This window comes from Phalaenopsis equestris, unplaced genomic scaffold, assembly GCF_001263595.1.
Source record: "Phalaenopsis equestris unplaced genomic scaffold, ASM126359v1 Scaffold000107, whole genome shotgun sequence".
In the NCBI taxonomy this organism is placed as follows: domain Eukaryota; kingdom Viridiplantae; phylum Streptophyta; class Magnoliopsida; order Asparagales; family Orchidaceae; genus Phalaenopsis; species Phalaenopsis equestris.
This window is the reverse complement of record NW_018164549.1, coordinates 3022548-3043558: the sequence shown is the minus strand read 5'-3', so window position 1 is coordinate 3043558 and position 21011 is coordinate 3022548. Positions and strand designations below refer to the sequence as shown.

General features: G+C 35.3%; 1 protein-coding gene across 2 annotated transcripts in view; it reads right to left on the bottom strand.

Moving 5' to 3' along the window:
• The window catches only part of LOC110020854 (armadillo repeat-containing protein 8), a 43965-nt gene extending 28799 nt beyond the window's left edge, over positions 1–15166 (bottom strand). For both annotated transcript variants that reach the window (XM_020719118.1, XM_020719119.1), the window contains exons 1-2: positions 14743–15166; positions 3312–4028 (exon numbers count right to left, since the gene is read on the bottom strand). In XM_020719118.1, coding sequence (XP_020574777.1) covers positions 3312–4028; positions 14743–15090 — 1065 coding nt within the window. In that variant the 5' untranslated portion in view covers positions 15091–15166. The remainder of the gene's footprint in view (positions 1–3311; positions 4029–14742) is intronic.
• Positions 15167–21011: the final 5845 nt, after the last annotated feature.

Here is a 21011-nt window from a genome sequence, read left to right as displayed (position 1 = left end):
GTCATCCGGAGAAGTTCGCATTTTCACCCGTCCTTTGAGCTTAATTGAAGTACGATTTCGCGCAAATCCGTGAATTTCGTGTACTTTGTGTGTGTACGTGACGAAAAAGTCGTGACGAATGTTTTCCTAAGGCTTGAAGTCCTATTTGGAACATTTTCCTTGAATCTACGCAACATAGCCCATAACCGCTCGTTCATAAGACGATGGTCTTGTGCCAAAGATGCTAGACATCAAAGGAAAATAGGAATTGGCTGGAATTTCTAGAAGGGTGAGTCTCAATTCTAGTTTTCTAAGATGGTCCATAGGAATTTCTAGAGCTAGAACCTAGGCTCTAAGGAGGAGAAGAAAAGACCTCACAAAAATGAGGTCAACAACTACATGGCTTATCCTAATGAAAACAATTGCGTAATAAATGATGGTCATTTATCAATAAGCGATGTTTTGTAACTTAACTTGGTAAAGGTTGATTGGGAATTTACAAAAAAACAATGTCATAACCAATTTCAATGAAAAGTGGAAAAGGTTGGACATTAAAACAAGTATAAGAGTAGCTACAATGAATATGGAGATATTAGATAGAAAGGCTAAGGAGATAGTGAACAAAACAATTAAAAGATTAATCAAAGTTGCATACTTAAAAAAATAACCATGATAATTAGCCTTATCTCGATAATTTAAGGTTTGGTTCTATGCATCATTCTCCTCCATTTATTCCAATTAAGAACTAATTAAAGTGTACATGCAAGCATTCCAGCATAACTTAATTAAAGATCCGTTGTGATCTACCATTTTATTTTGTAAACTTTCAATGCTACTTCTATCTACTTATTTTATTTGTGCATCTTTTAAATTTGCCATATATACCCAAACCACCATGTCTATCTTCTAATACCATAGCTTTATGAGATGCACTTTGCCATCTATTATTATAATAACTAAAATTTTTATCCATAGTAATATTACATATCTATCCTATCATTCTAATTTTATCATATTCAATTTAGTAACTAATAACTACTTTGCCACTTAGTCCTCATATTCATATAAATGAGCCAATCAAAATGCATTTTTATATAACGCACCTGCCAGATCTATTTTAAACGCCACTGTTAAAGTTACGAGGTTTTGTCAATGTTTATATCCATGTTCTTTTGTACAATAGATCTGTATATAATTAATCATATTATTATGTGATAATAATCAATTTACATCCACTAAAATATCACATAGTTAATCGTTGTTTTATTATTCCTAAGCCCCTTATAAAACTTCTATGTTGCTCTAACTATTCTCTTGTGAATAGTTATCATATATAAAAACTATATTGACAACTTTCATAAGTTCAGATGCCTCACTTCAATATTTAGTCAAGTATCTTGATAATGAAAAAAAAAGAATTCAACTTTGATCCTTAATATAATTTTACTATGATTAAAACTCTGAATCACGCCTATACTACTTCTAATAAAAGTTTGAGTACTAAATAAATTAATAAACTTAAACATACATCTGAAACAAATTTCTCATACCTAATTGCTAACTTACTCATTCTCAAGGTGCTTAACCATATGAATAAATAAAAAGCACAGAAAGATTTTATTGTTGTGCTATATGATGTTTCCATAATTAAATTAGAATAAAATCACCTACAAAAATAGATATTGTTCATATACAATCAAAATAATTCTCCAATATGCTTGATTTCAACATCATCATTGTTAGCCTTATCCTAACCATTTGGAATCCACATTATAAATCCTCCTTTTGCACTCGTTCATGTTGAGTATTGTTAGAAGTGTTAGAACTACTCATTGCAAAATAATTTCGAGCTTCAATTGAGGTAATCATAGGTCTGCCATTTTTCCTTCCTAATTATTGATTAATTTTATCTCGTTAAACATATGCATTTTCTATCCATAGCTCATGTCTAAATCAGTGAAGTCTAGGTTCAATCAACATATCTTTAATAGATGTTGAATCAATCGTTCCTTCATCTTAACATTCTTTATTATATCGCTAAACATAGATGTCAATGATTTTTTTTAAACAATATTTGAATCCATACATCATAGGCCTAATTGATATTTTTTAAAACTTACCTTTAAACTTATGCAGTATCCTCTAATCATACAGAACATCCATGACATTTCCCCATTTTAAACATCAAGCCTTAACTCTAGAAGCTAAATCCTTATTTATATCTTCATTCTTTTGTATAAAAAAATTCAAAATTTTTAAAACTATCACACCCAGGTATCATCTTATCATTGAATAATATTAAATGATAATTGCTAATATCATACCCGATTACATTATATATATATCATATACTCAATCATTCTTATACTAATTCTAAAGCATTTATTTTTTAAACATTTTTCTCTTCATCAATATCGCTTGTTATTTCATTTTATGCTTTCTAATTTATTTCAATGTAAATATGCATATGATGACGGTAATTACAAAAATGAGATGTGTTATCTAGTGTTTTGATTTTTTAAATGTTTTTGTTTAATGCAAACAAGTCAATTTCCCTGTGCAAGTGTTTCCAATTCAAACTTAGCATCTGTCTAGGCCTATCAATTTTGTCATTAGTGTAAGTTTTGACCATTGTATGATATTTAGTTTTCTTAGATTCCTCGTAACTTATTCAATTTTGGTATATTTAAAATATTATTTAGAACTTCTTTTGTAACTTGTTTTTTCTAATTTTACGATAAAAGAGACTAATACTTGCCTAAATTAAGTGTTGATGGACATCAAAGTTTGATTTTTGTGCATATACCATCCTAGATTTGCATGAACCCTATTCCTAAGACTCAATGCATCATCTTACCTAACATTCAAAAGAGATGAATGGCAAATTTAACTAAAGGTGGAGCAGTGCTTGCTATTGACAGTCGGTGCTTATATTAATTCCTTTAAAAGAATTCAAATGTATAATCCAAAAAAAAAAATCATTAGATTCATGTGCTACCACAACAAAAGTATAAAAATTGAATGTACCACATAAAACGCAAAATCCATAAAAACAAAACAAGCTGATGCAGCTGCTATAGGCAGCTATCACCATTCTAGAGATTTATGAGAAGGGTTATGCGCATCAGCAAAAGCAAAGCTAATTAAAATTTTAAACCAGCAAAAGTAAATATTCAAAGAACATGCACTAGCACTGAACAAATTTCTCCGACTAAGTTTGAAAACTTAATATTCATCAGGAACCAAATCCAAGTATATAAACAATAACAGCAGATGGACGGTTATTTAAAAACTATGTCTATCCATGAAATTATACAGAAAATAACACAAACCTGAGGAGAAATTAGCTGACATCTGCATGTTTCTGACTTGGAGCAAAATTCAGCTAATGCAAGCAATATTCCCTCGAGACGCCTCAGTGGGATTGGACTCTTTTCCAAGTAGTTGCAGAGCTTCTCAAGTACGTTTATGGTGATTGCTTGTAGTTGCAACTCTTCATTGTCTGTAATTATATCCAAAAGCGCAAACGGAGAATCATCTCCAACTTCACCGGAATCTTCAAGAAGTTCAACGAGTACAAGCAGCAGATTAGTTTTAGTTTGTAGATCACATGCATAGCTAGAAAGTTGTCCGATGGCAATCAAGCACATGCAGGCGAGATATCTTGTTCGTGGATATCGGTCATGTATTAGCTCCGTTAAGGCACTCAAAGCTTTTCCATTCTCAATGGAAGCGAATGTCATGGCAACTTCACGGTTATTTCTAATTATTGCAGCTATAGAACCTAAGCTCGCAACTCTTTGATTTAGAGATCCTTCGAGCAGTTGAGCAAGTCTCTGCAGAACTCCAGCATCACGGAGTGCATTTTGCTCATCATTATTATCGCATGAGTGGGCAATGATCCTAACGGCGAGTTCAGTCGCGTTCTCGTTGTCACTGTTGAGGAGTGAAAGCAAAAACACCATGTTCTTGTTCTGCAAAATGTCATATTTGGGTGCAAGCTTTGATTGGAATATCATCCTAAGAGACCGTGCGCCTGCATCAATGACCTGTTAACAGCATAGAAAATCTATGATTTTGGCATGTCAAATCAGAACTATCTCCATGAACCAGATTGCTTCAAGAAGTTAGAAATGTTTAGCAGAACGACAAGAAAATAATTAGGAAGATTATTGGAGGGAAGCTCATGTAAGGGGAGACACTTGGCTTTTATCAAATAAGGGCCAAATTTCCCTTTTTTTTTTTAAATCATAGAATGTGGATTTTGGAAAATATATAGCATTGACCTCTAAAACAATCTTCAACATCATGCTCAAATGTGTATCACATTTGTTGGAAATAATATTAAAAAAAATCCAAAAAGGCAGGGTTCAAGCACTCAAACAGAAAAAAAAAATGTTCAACACAGAATATCATAAGAGCTTAATGTAAAATTCAAAAAACAAATCAATTTATATTATAAGTAGTAATTCATTTGGCATGCCAACTGGAACTAATATCTACAAACACGAGTACATAGTAAACCTCCATGATTTCTACATTAACATTAAACATGTCAAAGTTTTGAAAAAAATATGTTGAATTTTGAATAGGCTTGATGCCTTTTCGCTTTGCTTTCATTCCATTAAATAATAATCTTACAATCTATTTTAGATACAAAATAAAGTGCATAATCTATTTTAGATAACTTAATAATATAACTTCTATTTTAGATAACTTAATAATACCTTTTCTCAATCTAAATATTCAGCTAAAAGGGAAATAAATTTAAATAAAGATATTGGAAATAATTTAAATAAGAAAACTTCTATTTATAGAAAACTTCTAATTTAATTGCCTGATTACGGTCTTTCTTAATTGAAAACCCCCTCAAATTGATGTCGACTGATCAAAAAGCATCAATTTGCCAACAATAAACTAATAACAATGTCGGGACCAACAATCCTCAAGTTGTGAGGGCTGAAGCCGAAAATTCTGAAACTAAGAATGTCAAAGTCTCATAGACAACTCCTGAACGATAACATGATTTGAACAAAGAAAAATAAGAAATCATTTATCATTGTCGTCCAAAAATTTGAATCATAGCCGCAAGAAGGATCCACTTTATGCTAACGATCATAGCCTACAAATAGGATCCAGTTACACAATCCAGAAACTATCGATCATAGCCTACAAGTAGGATCCGCGTCCTAATCCAGATGCTACCGATCATAGCCTACAAATAGGATCCAGTTACACGATCCAGATGCTATCTATCATAGCCTACAAGTAGGATCCACGTTCTGATCCAGATGCTACTGACCATAGCCCACAAATAGGATTCAGTTACACGATCCAAATGCTACTAATTCTTCCTGCAACAACGAAGACTTGATGAAAGCAGTTGAAGGCGAAAAAAGCAGTCTAAAATGGCGTAGAACACAGTCGACGAAGCGGGCGATGAAGCAGCGAAGAAGCAGTTGAAGATGCTGAGAGAGAAACATGGGAGTTCCTTGAAAATCTCTATACGTCATGATCCCGTCGTTGGTTTCTTGAGGGAGATAAGGGTGTCGGTTGGGCCTCGTACACAGGCAAAGCAGGGATGACAGAGGGATTCGGTGCACGCTGTATTCCCGTCGCTGATTTATGGAGAGAGATGAGGGTGTAGAACTTGTGAGAGCTAGGGCGGAATAGAGAAGGAGAAATCAGATCTCTGTAAGCCGACGATCCCGTCGTTGCCTTCTTATATGCTCTAATCGCCACTGTATCGCTCCACAGAAGATGGTTTGGAAGAAAGAGCAGGCACTAGAGTTGTGCGAACTTACAGAGTAACAGGAGCTTCGGATCTCTTTATACGCTACGATTCCCTCGCTGCTTCCCTCACTACGCTCGAATTTGGGAGCTCTCTCCTCCGTAGTATCAAGCGATCTCCGTGCTATGAGAGTCGAACCAGACCCTGCGATCGGTTCCCCATGCTATGAGATGGTCGAGGCGTCGAAGTGGTGCAGCTAGGGCACAAGCAGACGAACAAAGATAAAGCAAAGAAATAGTTCCTCCCTTCCCGCAAGAAGACCGGCGGGAAGAGACTCTTGACGGTCCTCCAATAACTACCGGTGGTTAGGGGAAAAATTTTGCCCTGATGTCATGTCCAAGTTTTGAGAAAAATAGAGTGAATTCTGAATAAGCTCGATGTCTTTTCCCTTTACTTTCATTCCATTAAACCGGCGGGAAGAGACTCTTGACGGTCCTCCAATAACTACCGGTGGTTAGGGGAAAAATTTTGCCCTGATGTCATGTCCAAGTTTTGAGAAAAATAGAGTGAATTCTGAATAAGCTCGATGTCTTTTCCCTTTACTTTCATTCCATTAAATAATAATCTTACAATCTATTTTAGGTACAAAATAAAGTGCATAATCTATTTTAGGTAGCTTAGTTGTTATCTGATTTTCATTCTTCCTGATTAACATTACATCACAATTCCTTATAAATAGCAACAAAATTATAGTAAAATAGTACACAATTATAAAAAGCAAATGCTCCACACACAAACAAAAAATTGGACAAAGAAAAACATGATGGAAAAAGTGAAAATCAATGGCGGGAAGAACATGATGAGTGAAGAGTTGGGTGATATGCGACTTTTTATAATGACAAAAGCAGACAAAATAACTACATCACAAAATTGACTGCAAAGACAAACTACCATGAAAAGAAAAAGGCTGCCCTAAATGGGTTAGAATCCTATATAACAGACATAATTTAACATAAATTATAAATTATGCTAACATATCAAACAAACAAATGAAAACCGCGAAAACAAATTTAGCAGGTTCTACAAATTTAAGAAGGCGGCAATGCCTAAGAAAAAACAAAAAGGTAATTTAATAAAATTAAGCACCAGCAATAACACTATTAAAATAAATAAATAAATATTCTAAAATGTTTGGCTATATTCTTTTGAAGGATAAGAAATTGACCAGAGGCGACTCATATAAGTATTTAGGTTTTCAACATCCCTGCACTATAAGCCTACCGTACTTTACTAGAGTTTGTGGTCGTACTTCACCAAAGTTTGTGGCTATCAAAAAATTAAATTGGTAACCCTTCTATCTGAGTACCTGACTAAATTACTACTGTAGATTTTCAATCAAACCACTTTCCATGTGATTATTCTTTAAGAAATGGGATTTTCTCCCATAGAAAAGCAAACCTTGACTTTAGTTGCTAGAGGGGAAAAAACTTACATCATTACTAAATTTGGACCTTTAAATGCCAACAGGAGGAATAGGATACACATAAGAAAAAAGTATATCAATAATGTGGTAGAAATACATATCTTCTAATATAGCACCCATACTTTCCAACATGACCACCTATCTAATGCATCAACACTCTACCTCCAATTGGATAGGATATATTTTTTAGTTCCTGCTTGTCACAAAAATAAGAGAAAAATAAGGGATTTGGCATGTTAGTGAAGATATCATCCACTTATTTACAATTGGGAGCATGAGGAGAAATAATTTCCTTGAAAAGCACAACTACAATATGTTCATTACATTCACCAAAAATTGGATCTTTGACAATGTAAATATTGCATGACCGTTGGAAAACAATATCATATGATCAGTGATAAAAAAAAATCTTCTAAATGAGTTATTACCCACATTATTTCACACTCAGAATAAGTCCTACCCTACATTCAACTTCAACACTATGTATAGCTACAACAATCTATTTCTTGCTTTTCAAATGACCAAATTGCCCCTAAAAAGATATGGCAACCTAAAATTGGTTTCCTAACTTATATCGAGCTATCACAATCAACATCAGAGACGGCTTTAATGTTAAGATGCTATGTTTTATTCTACAGCAACCCACTTCCAGGATATTTTTTAATCTATACGAGTATCGAAAGAACCACCTCCCAATGCCCTTTTCTTAATTATGTATATGTTGACTTAATGATCCAATAGCAAATGCAATATATATTCTAGTAAATGTATGGTAGATTGACTTTCCAATTAATCTTGGATAATAAGAAGTGCATCAAAGATTTATTCTTCATTGTTAGCCTTTTAAGTGTCAATTAGAGTATAAGTAAATTTGCAACCTAAAAGACTTTTATTTTTCTAAAAGATCAGTTGCATATTTCCTTTAAGCCAAGGAAACTACCTTTTGCTATATACGAATTTAATCACCATAAAATATTTAGGCCAACCTAGGTTTTTTGTTGGAAAATAATTTTGTAAATAGTATTTATTTCATTAACTATTTTATCACCTCTTGGAATTAAAATGTAGGTTTTGAGAATTTAACGGAATAATTTTATTAATATGAAAGGTGATATAAATACAGGTTATATGAATTCTAAAATAGAAAAGACATAACACCCATATCTATAAGATTACAATTAATCATTTCCTAATAACTACTCGATATAAAAAGAAAGACATAAAATAGAAAATAATCGGAAATTAAATAAATCAATACTAATAACTTCTAAACATAATAGAAAATAACCAAAAACGAAATAAATCAATACTAATAACTTCCAACACCCCACCCCCCTCAAGTTGAAACATAGAGGTCAATCATGTTCAACTTGGATTTAAAATCATCAAACAGTAGGCAAGGAAAATATTTTGTGAGGTAGAATTTGGAGTCTTCATCCTTAAGGCATTTAGGCATACTTTTAATTGATTGCAATTGTCTTTGACTGCAGTTTCTGAAGTTTCAGTAGGTAGGTGGAAGGGTACTACGAGTATTATTGCAGGAAAATTTGCAAGGAAGTAGATAAGTTACAGGGAAAGCTGCAGGGTATGGTTTGCAAGAAAAAACTTCGGAGGTACAGCCATGGGAAAAAGATCCAAATGAGGGCCTGCTGCAGGACAAAGATCCGGAGAAGTGCTTGCTGCAGGAAAAAACTCCAAAGAAATGACTGTTGTACAAAAAGCTACAGAGGGCTTGCTGTAGGAAAAAAAAACTCCGTAGGAGCCTACAGTAGTGAGAATTTTGTAGGTAGGTGGAAGGCTGCTATAGGTAAATGCTACGAAAATGATCTGCAGAGAGAAATATACCTAAGGAAGTCCCTGCTGCTTGTAGAAAATAGTTTCCAGCGTTGATGGCTACAGGGAAAAGCTCCGGAGGGGACCTGTTGAAGGAAAAAAAATACTTGGTGGAGTGCCTACAACAGGAAATGATCTGAAAAGGGCATGCAACCACCAGCAACAGAAAAAAGATCTAGATAGTTGTTCGATAAGATGCTAATGTTGGCATTGGGCATTGTCTGACAGAAATAGAGGATTGATTGGAGCTTTGTGCAACCCTCGGAAATTGCTACCAATCCGACAACCAATACGGAACCCTCAGTCCTCTATGGTGTCTAAAAAAAAACACCCTAAGCTCCCCGAGGTTTTGACAAGTTGCAGCAACCATTTGAAGGCCCTCGTCACACGATAAATCTAGAACCCAGAAAGTTTGAAGATTGTGGCAACGGGTAATTGAGTTGGTCAGTTGTGATCAGGTATTGGGAAACCATAAAGGCTGACTTGAGAGAGGCCCTGAAATCACCTTCTCCTTCGAAGGAGGAGAACAAGCCAGCGCCAAGATGAGTGAGCTACAATGCCCAGACCATGAGCCGAAAGAAACGACCGACAGAGACGTGCTCATTGAATCTCAGTTTCCAGAGAGAGGAAACCAGGCGAAAAGAGCATCAAGAGCTTCAAGGTTCACATCACAACCAACGCAATCGAATACCAGGGACTCGAGGCAAGTCTTCCCTGGTGGAAAGCATGACACCCAATCCCCTCATCGTCGCCCTCAATGTCATTGTCTATCATATCTAGAGATTGGAGACACCTGCATCTCTCTGCTATGGTGGCGAGGCCGACGATAGTAAATCCATCGCAACAAAAAAGTGACAGTCCTGGAAGGAGGTTTCTAGGATCACGAGATTTGCATCAGAAACAGTTCGCTTGAGGCAGATTCTCTCGGGGGAGTGATAAGACATAACCATGCCGGCAACAGGACTGACAACATAGCAGTTGTCGATGAAGAGCTCGAGCTGAGTCTGGGCCTCAATGCAAAACCAAGACTTTCAGACGAGAGAAGCTACATTTTGATCGTGATGAGAGGTCTCGAGGACGTCTTCGAGAACTTGGCGGAGAACGGCGACAAGCCGGCGAGTGTAAAGGCGGGTCGATACTTTGGCCGAGCAGTTCTGAAGAGGTTTGAGGACCACCGATCATCATCACGATCATTGCAGTCGCCATTATCCAGGAGTTGCTGAAGGTTGTTGTTTGCTGCAAATCTAAGTTTTGCTAGCCCAAGGCAGTTGCTTGTTGTTTGTTGCTTGCTGCAAAGACGAGGAATCCCACAGTTTGCTAGTTGTTGTTGCTGCAGAAGAAGAGGTTTGCAGGCTACGACTACTGGCTATGGGAGCGAATGTTTGGTTGGAAGTTCTACTACGGGAACTTCTGCTGGCGGCTCCTATGGGAGCGGCTATTCTATTTCCCAGGAAGTAGCTCTCCTACAAGAACTTTTGATGGCTGGTCATGCAGTTGTTTTGTTGCCCAGGTAGTAGATCTGCTACGAGAACTTATGTTGGCTATAGAAAGGAACAACTACAGGAAGGGGCAGTAATCATGTGAATAGTCTGCAGGCATGGGAGGAAGGTAGAATGGCTGGGAAGGGCATGCGGGTTGTCGACTGCAAGGAATAGGAAGTTTCCAGAGGCAAGAGATCTTCTCCGCCAAATACTCTAAAGTTTGTTTCAAGGCTCTGATATTAATTAGGTTTTGAGAATTTAGCAGAATAATTTTATTAATATGAAAGAAGGTATAAATATAAGTTACATGAATTCTAAAATAGGAAAGAGATAACATCCATATCTCCAAAATTATAATTAATCAATTCCTAATAATTGTCCAGAGATAAAAAGAAAGATATAAAATAGGAAATAACCAAAAAGAAAATAAATCAATACCAATAACTTCTTACATAAAATAGAAAATAATCAGAAAGAAAATAAATCAATACTAATAACCTCTAACAATAATTAAAATAACAGCCATATGAAGTATACCAAAAAATGATCAAATGGTTTGTAAGACTACTTCAAAAGCCAACCTTAGCAAGAAATTTGCAATTTTTTTTAAACATGGGCGAGGGCTTAGTTTTAGGTCGTAGATGGCTTTATTAAGTTTACACACTTTAGCCTCCCCCTTAATTAACATACTTTGTTGGTTGTTTCATATACACAGTCCTAGTAAAATCATCATATAAAGATGTAGTCACATCCATCTACAAGAGAGGCCAATTCTGATTAATGTTAATAGATAATATAAGGCTAATAAAGCAGAGTTGGGTAATAAATGAGGTATCAAAATAGTTAATCCTATAAAATTAGGCGAATCTTTTGGCAAATAAAGAAGCCTTTAGAACTAGCAAAGCCATTAAGATGAAATTTGATAATGTAAACTCTATCACAAAGAATAATCTTAATCTCAGGAGGCTAGGTAATAAGATCTAATGTATGCATATTCAATCGAGCATGAAATTAGATTTCCATTGCCTATATCTATCGAGCTAGGTATAAGATAGAAAGTAAAATACTAAATAGTAAAAAAAAGGAGACCAAAGGTGATGTGGGAGCTCTATGCTCCGTATGATTATGCGGAACAAGCGAGATCCCGCGACTCCGCAAAATTCCCAAGCGGGAATTATGCGATTCTGTTGGATTGAGAAGCCTATTACGACCTGGATCCCATCACTTTTCCCATGTTCAGCCAATTTATTTCATATTTCTCTATTCTAATATATAATCAGGTCTTTTCTATGAGGGAACTATTTATATTCTATTATTTTCTATTTTTTCTACTTTGATTATGAGGGAACTTTTGGTTTGTTCAAGTATTTTGAAGATTGTAATATATGATTTCTACTTATCAAGTGTTGCATCCTATTCTTTTTGCAAGTGGTGTGTATGTAGCTTATTGAGGAGCAAGTGGTGAACCTCCTTGACAATCGTAATGTGTTATTTAGTGGTTACTTTCATTATCTCGTGGGACAGCCGCCGAATGACGTGTATCCCCATCCAAATGTCATCGAACTCGCATATTATCTTCCTCTTGCCATCCCACAACGACCTCCACGCAAACACCCACTTCCTATCACATTTTAAGAAGCCCTAAAACAATATCATCTGATATCAGAGCCAGACCAAGCTTTTTTGTTTTATCTTCCTTACCCTAAATCCAAAATTTTAAAACTAAATCATCCCCACCATACCAAAACCTTTCTACCACAATTCCTAGCCACAACCGAAATTTTTAAAATCCAGTCTTCATACCTTCACTAAAATTCACTTCAATACTTACCATCAAAATCTACGCCCCACCAATCGTGATTTGCAATCTCATATCCGCTGAAAACTTTGATAGAGAGAAAACAATATAATAATGCCTAAGAGAAATCTACAGAGAGATATTTAGGAGCTTACTATGAAGGATATGCATGAGAAGTCCTTCAACTGCAACAAAAACTTCCTGCTTTTGAGAAGAGACAACTTGCAAAGGTCACTTCTAGCTATAACGGCGATTCGTTAGATAGAGAAGAATAAGTAAATCCCTACTATCAAACAGCTTTTAGTGATGAAGAAATCTACAAAGAGGAATCCAGGAACTTACTATGGAGAATATACAGTGAAAAATCTACAAAAATGTGTCCTAGAGCCTAAGAAAAATCAACAAAGAGATGTCCAAAAGCTTACTTTGAAGAATATGCAGTGAAAAATCCTTCAACTACAACAAATTTTTATCGCTTTTGAGAGGAAACTTATAGAGATCACTTGTAGCCACAACAGTGACTCATCAGATCTAGAGGAGAAAGTGAACCACTTCCATCATGCTATTTTCAATGATGAAGAATTAATACACCGACGACGTGGCATGAAATATCAGAGGAGAGGCTAAAATTTTGGAATGAAGAGTGGCTTGTCGAATTTTGAGGGTCGTATAAATCCAGACAAGTTCAACGAGTGTCTCCGAGCAATAGAACAATCTTTTTAGTACCGGAACGTTCCACTAAACAGAAGGGTAAAGCAAGTCGTCATTAAGTTCAAGAAAAAACACCTCTATGGTGGAAAAAGTTGAAGTAAATTTAACAACATGAAAGGAAAGGTAAAATCACTATTTGATGCAAAATGAAAAGGTAGATGCAGCGCAAATATCTATGAGCATATTACAGACATGCGATGTTCATGAGACTCCATCGCTTACAACAGAACGATATCTCGGTAGAGTACACGACTAATTTCGAGTAACTTATGTTGAAATGTGAACTAGTAGAGTCAAATGAAAACACCATATTGGGACTGTTCATTGGTGGTGTGGTACAGTTGCAACTTTATTGGACATTACAGGATGTCCAAAACCTAGCCCTGAAGGTAGAGAGAAAACACAGTAGTATCAGATCCACACCACCCATTAAACAAGGTTCAGCCAACGGATGAAGAAACAAGAGTACACGTAATGAAACACCCAAGCCCACCTCGAGAGAGGAGAAACTAGTTCATAGTGGAGAAAAAATGGACAATCAATACTCTCAAATTTGTCCAGCCAGGAAGTGTTTCAAGTGTCATAGCTTTGAGCACATTATATCAGATTGCACAAACTTGATAATAATCTCTTTCACTGAACAGGGAGCAGTCAAAGAAATGATCAGCGACACATGAGAGGATAAAGACCCCAGAGCAGAGTAACAATTTCCAATCGACAAGAGAATGTTGCTAGTGATTCAAGCTAAGCCCGTGAGAGAGACTTTAATAGAACTAACATTAATAGTCCTAAAAGGTAGTGTTCTGAAGAGCCGATACGAGAAAAAAAGACAATCGTTGTTGATAGAGTTGTTGGATGTCTTGATTGATAGTTTCCTCCTAGATGGGTGCCACTGAAAAAGATTCAACATGTGATATACCTCGTTAAAGTTTGTCTTGACAATTGCGATCCATTTCAAATGAAGCTTGCTTGAGCTTGCTGAACTTTGTCTGGTTTTATTATATTATTTTCCTTTTGCATTTAAAACAAAAGTTCCTTTATGACCTTGATTAACCAATTGGTGTTTCATAGACCAAGGGAACTTGAAATTAGAAACATCAATTAAGGTGTGCGAATAATGCTATAAAACCTCATGCATTAGAGCTCTTTTGGTATCAGAGCATACATTCTCATCATTTAAGTAGTGAGAATTTAAAATGGTAAAAACAAAAGCAAACCCCTTAGAGCCTAATCCTCCAATAGCTATGGCCTGCATGAAAAAAGTCGGTTTCTCTCGAGAACTAGGAAGATGGTGCTCTAGAAATGTTTAGTAAAAAGAGAGAGAATCATGAATACGAACCACACATTCAGAGCTGAACGATACAAATCTAAATCCTCCTTTCCGTCAACATTATGGACCAAAAACAAGATAATAAACCTCTTTACAAAAAACCATTCGAGTTTCCATTCCTGATTTTGAAGCGAACATTTTAAAATTTCCCTTTTATTCTGCACCCATCATACTATAAAGCGATATTGTTTCCTATTAAACACAATTAACACAGCAACCTCCATAGCACCGAACAAAACCAATCAAAATATCACTCAAAACAGGCAAACAGCGCATGGATACAGCAAAAGTATTCAACAATCCTTCCCCAATTGGCGTTCAAACCGCACGCCACACACATTTTCAGACTATTTCCACATCTATAAAAATTCAACACTAATAACAATTCAGATTCACCTTTTCATTGGGATAGGACAAAATCCGAATGAGATGCGGGACGGCACCAGCCTCCACCACCGCGCGGACCCCATCCTCCACTCCACACGCGAAGCTGCCGATAGCGGCAACCGCCTGCACGATGATTGCCGGATCGCCCCCATCAGAATCTGCCGCAGCAAGCACTGAGACGATCTTAGGAACAGCACCAAGGTAGAGGAATCTGCGCTTCTTCGTCTTGTTTCCGATTATCTGGTTCTTCACCTCCCGAAGAGCCTTCAAGAGCGCTTCTCCCTTTGCCACTCCAGACACCTCCCCTAATCTCGCCGCTAGGTCCTCCGGCCGGTTGCTCGCCGCCTTAGTGGGCATCTCCGGTCACCGGCGAGAAATCCCTAGAAATCTTTAATCTGCATCTCGAGGAAAAAAATAATAATAATAAAAGAAATCGAAGCAGAGAGAGTAAAAATAATGAAAAAAGTATGAAAGAAAATTCCTTTTTAAAAAATTGAAAAACTCATGCATTTTTTTTTTAATTTATTTTAAAATTAAATAAACAAATTGTGAATGCCTAATAATCCCTAAGCTACCAAATGATATTACATCATAGTCCTAATGCAGAATTGCATCTAGTCTCCAATAAAATTAAGTCGCGTCACACGACAAGACGTATTAAATAAAAAAAATTATATATTTTAATGTATGATTTACCTCTTCCGGAGTAATTTTATTGGAGTCTTGATGCAGAAATGCATCAGGGCTCCTAATGTATATTTTTTCCTAAGCTAGAGCTATCAAAACAGGATTGTTGTTAGAGAATGGCTTATGCTCGGTTAGTTAAGTAGCTCATGAACGAGTCCTCCGTTAAGTAAGCAAATTGTATATGAGCCAATTTTTTAAACTGGAATTATAAACGAGTTAAATATGATCAATTCTTTGTTTGATCGTGTTCTGCTCATTTTAACTAAAGATAAGAAAATTATATATATATATATATATATATATATATATATATAAAATTAAACTAATTAATTTTGTCCAATCCTATCGACTCCGCGCCGTTGAATAAAAATTGTGGTCCGCAATGAGTAGTATTTTCTCTCTCCTAATCCTTGCGGGAGCTTCTTTTTGACGGACTGGAAAATAAGTTTAAAATATTACTGGGCTGAGAGCCCGTATAGCAGCCCAAATCAGTATCCATTGATCCTGAATTATGTTGTTTTTTATTTTTTATTTTATTTTTAATTTTACTTTTATTTATAAATATGTTTCTATAGTGTATTTTACATGAAAATAATTTTTAGTGTTTTTAACCACAACTAAATATGTTATGTCATAACAAACATATTTTATTTTAAATTAAAATAAAAATAAATTATAAAAATGATCTCAAACCACCTCTTAGCTATTTAAAGCATGATGAAACTTAGGAAAAAATCAAGTTGCTTTCATAAATATTGACATTAAAATTATAATAATTGCATTTAACTTTTTCTTACAAACTATTTGGCATATTTAACTTTTAATATATACAACCTTTCCTAATTTCTATATTTTCAATTTATATTATTGTTGTGATTTTTTTCATTTAAATTTATTAAAGCTTTATATTTTAATACTTTTAAATCCCATTTATTTTATTTTATTTTATTTTATTTATTTTTCATTGCTATTCATTAATGAAAAGTAAAATATATTATATAAATAAAAAGTCAAGTCACTTCTATACATTATATTTAACATATTAGAAGAAATAATTTTGCTAAAAAGATTAAGAAAGATAAGAGCTTCATTTATATGCAATTCTAAGACATAATCTATAAGACATTAAAACTCAAGTTATTGGATCACTCATTTATTACTCATGCCCTAATGACTATAAACTCTTTCAAATTGACATGAAAATGGTATTTTTAAATGGTTTTAAAGACAAGGATATTCTTATGATACCTGCAAGGTTTGAATATCTGATCACCCATACCACGTATATAAATTTACGAGAATTTTATATGGATTAAAACAAACACGAGAAAATACGAAAAACAGCTTTTCTTTCTCGAAGAAAATAGGAGTTTGTATGTATGTTGGTAATATAAATTCAAAACAAAGCTAAAAAAGTAAAGGACCTCTCAAGTGGTGGCCAAATTAGTAAATTGTTTTTAAATGACCTTTTTTTTTTAAGTAACATAATTATTTTTAAAATCATTATTATAATTTTTTACAGTCCCTTTTTTTATTTTTTTTAATAAATTAATGTGACATAAAACTCCCACATTTATATTTAGGGTCCGTTTGGGGCAGTTTGTGCGTTTCAGGATAAGCTGCTTATCCTGAAACGTGGCTCGCAGGCCAGCCGCAGGGGTCGACCCGCGGCCTGCATTTAGTGTAAAAACTTAAACACAATTTGGCAAAAAGCACGAACCAAACGGAACGCTGCCTCTGGCGAAAAGTGCGAACCAAACGGTACGGCTTATAAGCTGCCCCAAATGGACCCTTAATACCAATGGTTTATAAACTCTTACATATATTTATAAAAAATATTTTACATTTATTATTTTTAAAAAATAATTTATAATTTTGTAAGGATGAAAATGCATAAACATCAGTTTCTTTATTGTATGTTTAGATGAATAGAAACTTGGAAGACATCGCCTCCAAGAGATCAAACAATGATCAAACCGCATGCCCACAAGAATTTAACAATGGAGTTACAATGTTGGACATAAATAAATTAAAATGAACATGAGCCGTATGGCTGCCTGCTTTGAACATTTCTAGCTTGTTGTAGTGAATAGAACTTTACAATCACTTATTATATTTATGTTTTTCTTATGCAAAATTAAATTTTAATTTATTATATTTTCCATTTTGTCTCTTTCTCTTGAGGCCGAATCTCATTTATTTATATGATCTTTCACGAGAAGGCGCTTTGATAAAGCATGAATGGTATTTTTAATCTGAAAGTTTATAGAAGTGATACATTGATGAATAGACTCTTTAAATTATAGAGGAATTATTGATGGGATTATTGGCCGGTTTAGTTGTGCGGCACAAATGAGTGGGGCTCGTAGTATCAGGAAGGTCGGTGTCCTAAAGGGGAAGGGTTTTATAATGGAGAGGCAGTTGAATACGAGTGTGCTCAAGCGGGACATTTGTCTGCAATTGAGCTCGTTGTATGGATATTAGCTGCCAAGCCTCATATGGGAGCTGAAGGAATATCATGTTGAGACTTTTCCATCATGCACGCTCAATTCTTCAGAGAGGGAACTGAAGTGCCTTTGTTGGTTAGAGAACGTCTTTCAGGGTGGGAAGCATTAGATGTTTGAGGTCATTGGCTCTGTGATTGTCCCCTGGAATGGTGGGTGCTTGAGCAGAATTCTTTGGTGTTGCGAATGTTGTGTCTGGTGGCTATTTAACACGTTTTGTGAGTGTTTCGGTGATGGGATGGAGTTCCCATGGATGGTGTCAAACTTATGTGCATTAGAGAATTCATAGTGATAGAGTAATGAACAATTGTATTAGCGTTGCGCGAGAATCCAACGCACACTCATTCAATAAAAGTGAGAGGTGGAAACACTAGAAGTCTTACGTGGAAAGCTCATGAAGCGAAATAACCATGAGACCCAACCTAGTCAAAAATAATCCATTATAACTTGATGAGCATAAGTACATGCTCTCATCCCACATAAGACAAAGGGTAACGTGGTTACAATGTTGGTATCTAAAAGAACTCAGAACACAATTATCAGGAGCGGTTGCAGTTGCTAGAACTTTGGCACACTTTCTATGAAAGATGTCGTTGTGTTATGTTCAGGACGATGTTCTCCTCTGTAGAAGGCTTCACTACTCTGCGATGTGGACTGCTACTTTGCATAGTGTTTCGTTACTTTGCAATGTTGGTCGTTATTTGATAACATGTTTCATTGTAACGAGTAAAGGGAAATCCACGTTGGCTGAAGATGTTTAGCGAGTTGCGTTCAATGGCGGTCGGTGGCTTCGGGAGTGAGAACATTCACTGAATCTTCGTTTTCTGAATCCTCCTCCAATATCAAGTCTCAGATCCCCCTTCATGAATGGGGCAGGGCTCCATTTAAAGAATCTAAGAGAGACATTCTCACAAATAAAAAGAAATCTTAACCACTTCATTAGATGACCCTGAGAGATTCTCTCAATCGAATGACGTTTGATTAACATTTGAATACCTCAACGATGTTAGAATCGAGTGACCTTAGGTTCATTGCATTCTTCTTATCGAGATACTCGATTTGACTATAATCTTGTTAGATTTTGAATCCGTTTGGCTTTCCAATTGGGCACTCGAAGCTTCCAAAAATAACTTAATGGCTTGATATGGGCATAATTTGACCTGAATTGGGTCAATGTTTTTGTCATTGCATTCGACTCGTCAAGTCAGTCCGTTTGATCTATAAATTTGCTAGAATCAGAGTTATAGATGAATTTTAATTGAATTTTAAACATTATTTATTCCAAAAAAATTGCTTCGAAATATGTGCCGATGATGAAAATTTGTTGATGGTGCATGAATTATTATTATTCTCACAAAATAGAAAATCTTGAAAGGCGCCCCCATTAATCATATGAAAATTCTCAGCCACATAAAGCCATCAACAAAAGACCTCTAGGATGTTGCAATCCAAGAAATAAACAAAATTCAAATTACATGACTTTATCCACTCTTGATTTGGAAGGAATGGTGAGGAAAGGTATAGATTTGTGGTCCCTTCATCATGTGGAGACACACAACCCACATTTGTCTTGTCTTTAGAAGATGATAGCTGTGAGTGGATTTTTGAGGTAGTGGACAATAAGAGGAGCCTTCTTCTCAAAGCAATGCCCTTGAGAAAGACTAGACCTCGTCTCATTTTGCTTCATCAGTGAGGGATTAATTTTATCTAATATAATGATATTTTTTCTACATTTAATTACTAAATATTTATATTTATTTATATAACATTCTAATATTTAAATATCTTTAAGGCATGATAGATACCAAATTATCAAAACAATTTTTTTAATTATTTAAATTTGATGTAATTTATACTCTGTGATGCTGTAAAATGTAGTGATGAGGTGTTGCTTGAGAGTCCGTTTGGGGCACCTTATAAGTGCGGGTAGCGTTTTCAAAACGACGTCGTACTGTTTGGTTCGCGCGTTTCACCAGTTTATTCGAAACTGCGTTTGGGTTTTTACACTGAACGCAGGTTACGGGTTGAACCCTGCTTTCGGCCCGCGGGCCGCGGCGCCAGCCGACGTACAAATTGTCCCAAACGGACCCTGAGTTGTCGTAAGAGGAGCCAAGGTGTTAAGTTCTTTTATTTCTAGGTTGGAGTTGGTCTCCTTATGGCGCCAAGGCGCTCTGATAGATTATGTCTGAGTGTCAAGCTCTCTATCATGCAGTTCTTTTCATCAAGCAATTAGCATTATGGCACTAATACCAAAATGTTGAGATGTCATGTCTGCCAACATTTCATGTATCTTCGCAATATTGTGGTGTCATAAAGTTGACACTGAGAAGCCACACACATAGCACTGTAGTGCTAGTTTTCCAGTCTCTCTGGCTACATGCTCCATATTTTCTTGACCATGTTAATCATCACATTGGCCACCAAACATATTTTGTTTATCGTACCAAATACATTTTATTTTAATTTTAAACATAAATTAAATTAAATAAATAATCAAATTAAATTCAAATGATCCATAAGAGTTTATAGGTAATATATACTTAATTCTTAATATGCTTGGCTCTGTAAGTTAATCTGCCAAAAATATATATATTTATTATATAGGACTTGTTAATTTATTCAAATTATTCGTATGAATATATAAATATAATAAAACTAATGTTGAAATTGGCAGAGTCAAACAAGGCTTTTATTTGTTTTTGTTTTGTCAAATAAAAAAAAATATTAAAAAATAATTAAATTTAAATTAATTGTCAAGCAAGCACAATTAAAGGAACACCAAGCTTTTCTAATCCCCTAATATGCTCACATCTTTGTGCATATCAATATGGAGGTAATCTTATATATATATATATATATATTAAAAGATTGGTCAGAGACTATTAGACGAGCCTTCCGGCCAAACTCATGGGCCTAATAATTCCATAAATGTACTCTAATAAGGTCTTTCAACAACGCATCATAGCGATCTATTAGTCTTTTGGGCTTCCGAGGCCCATATTTGAAGATCGAGTCATTTTCGAGCAAGACCCAAATGTCAAAGTGGCCGACCTAGACCTACCTGCAGAAATGCTCAAACAGTAGCTC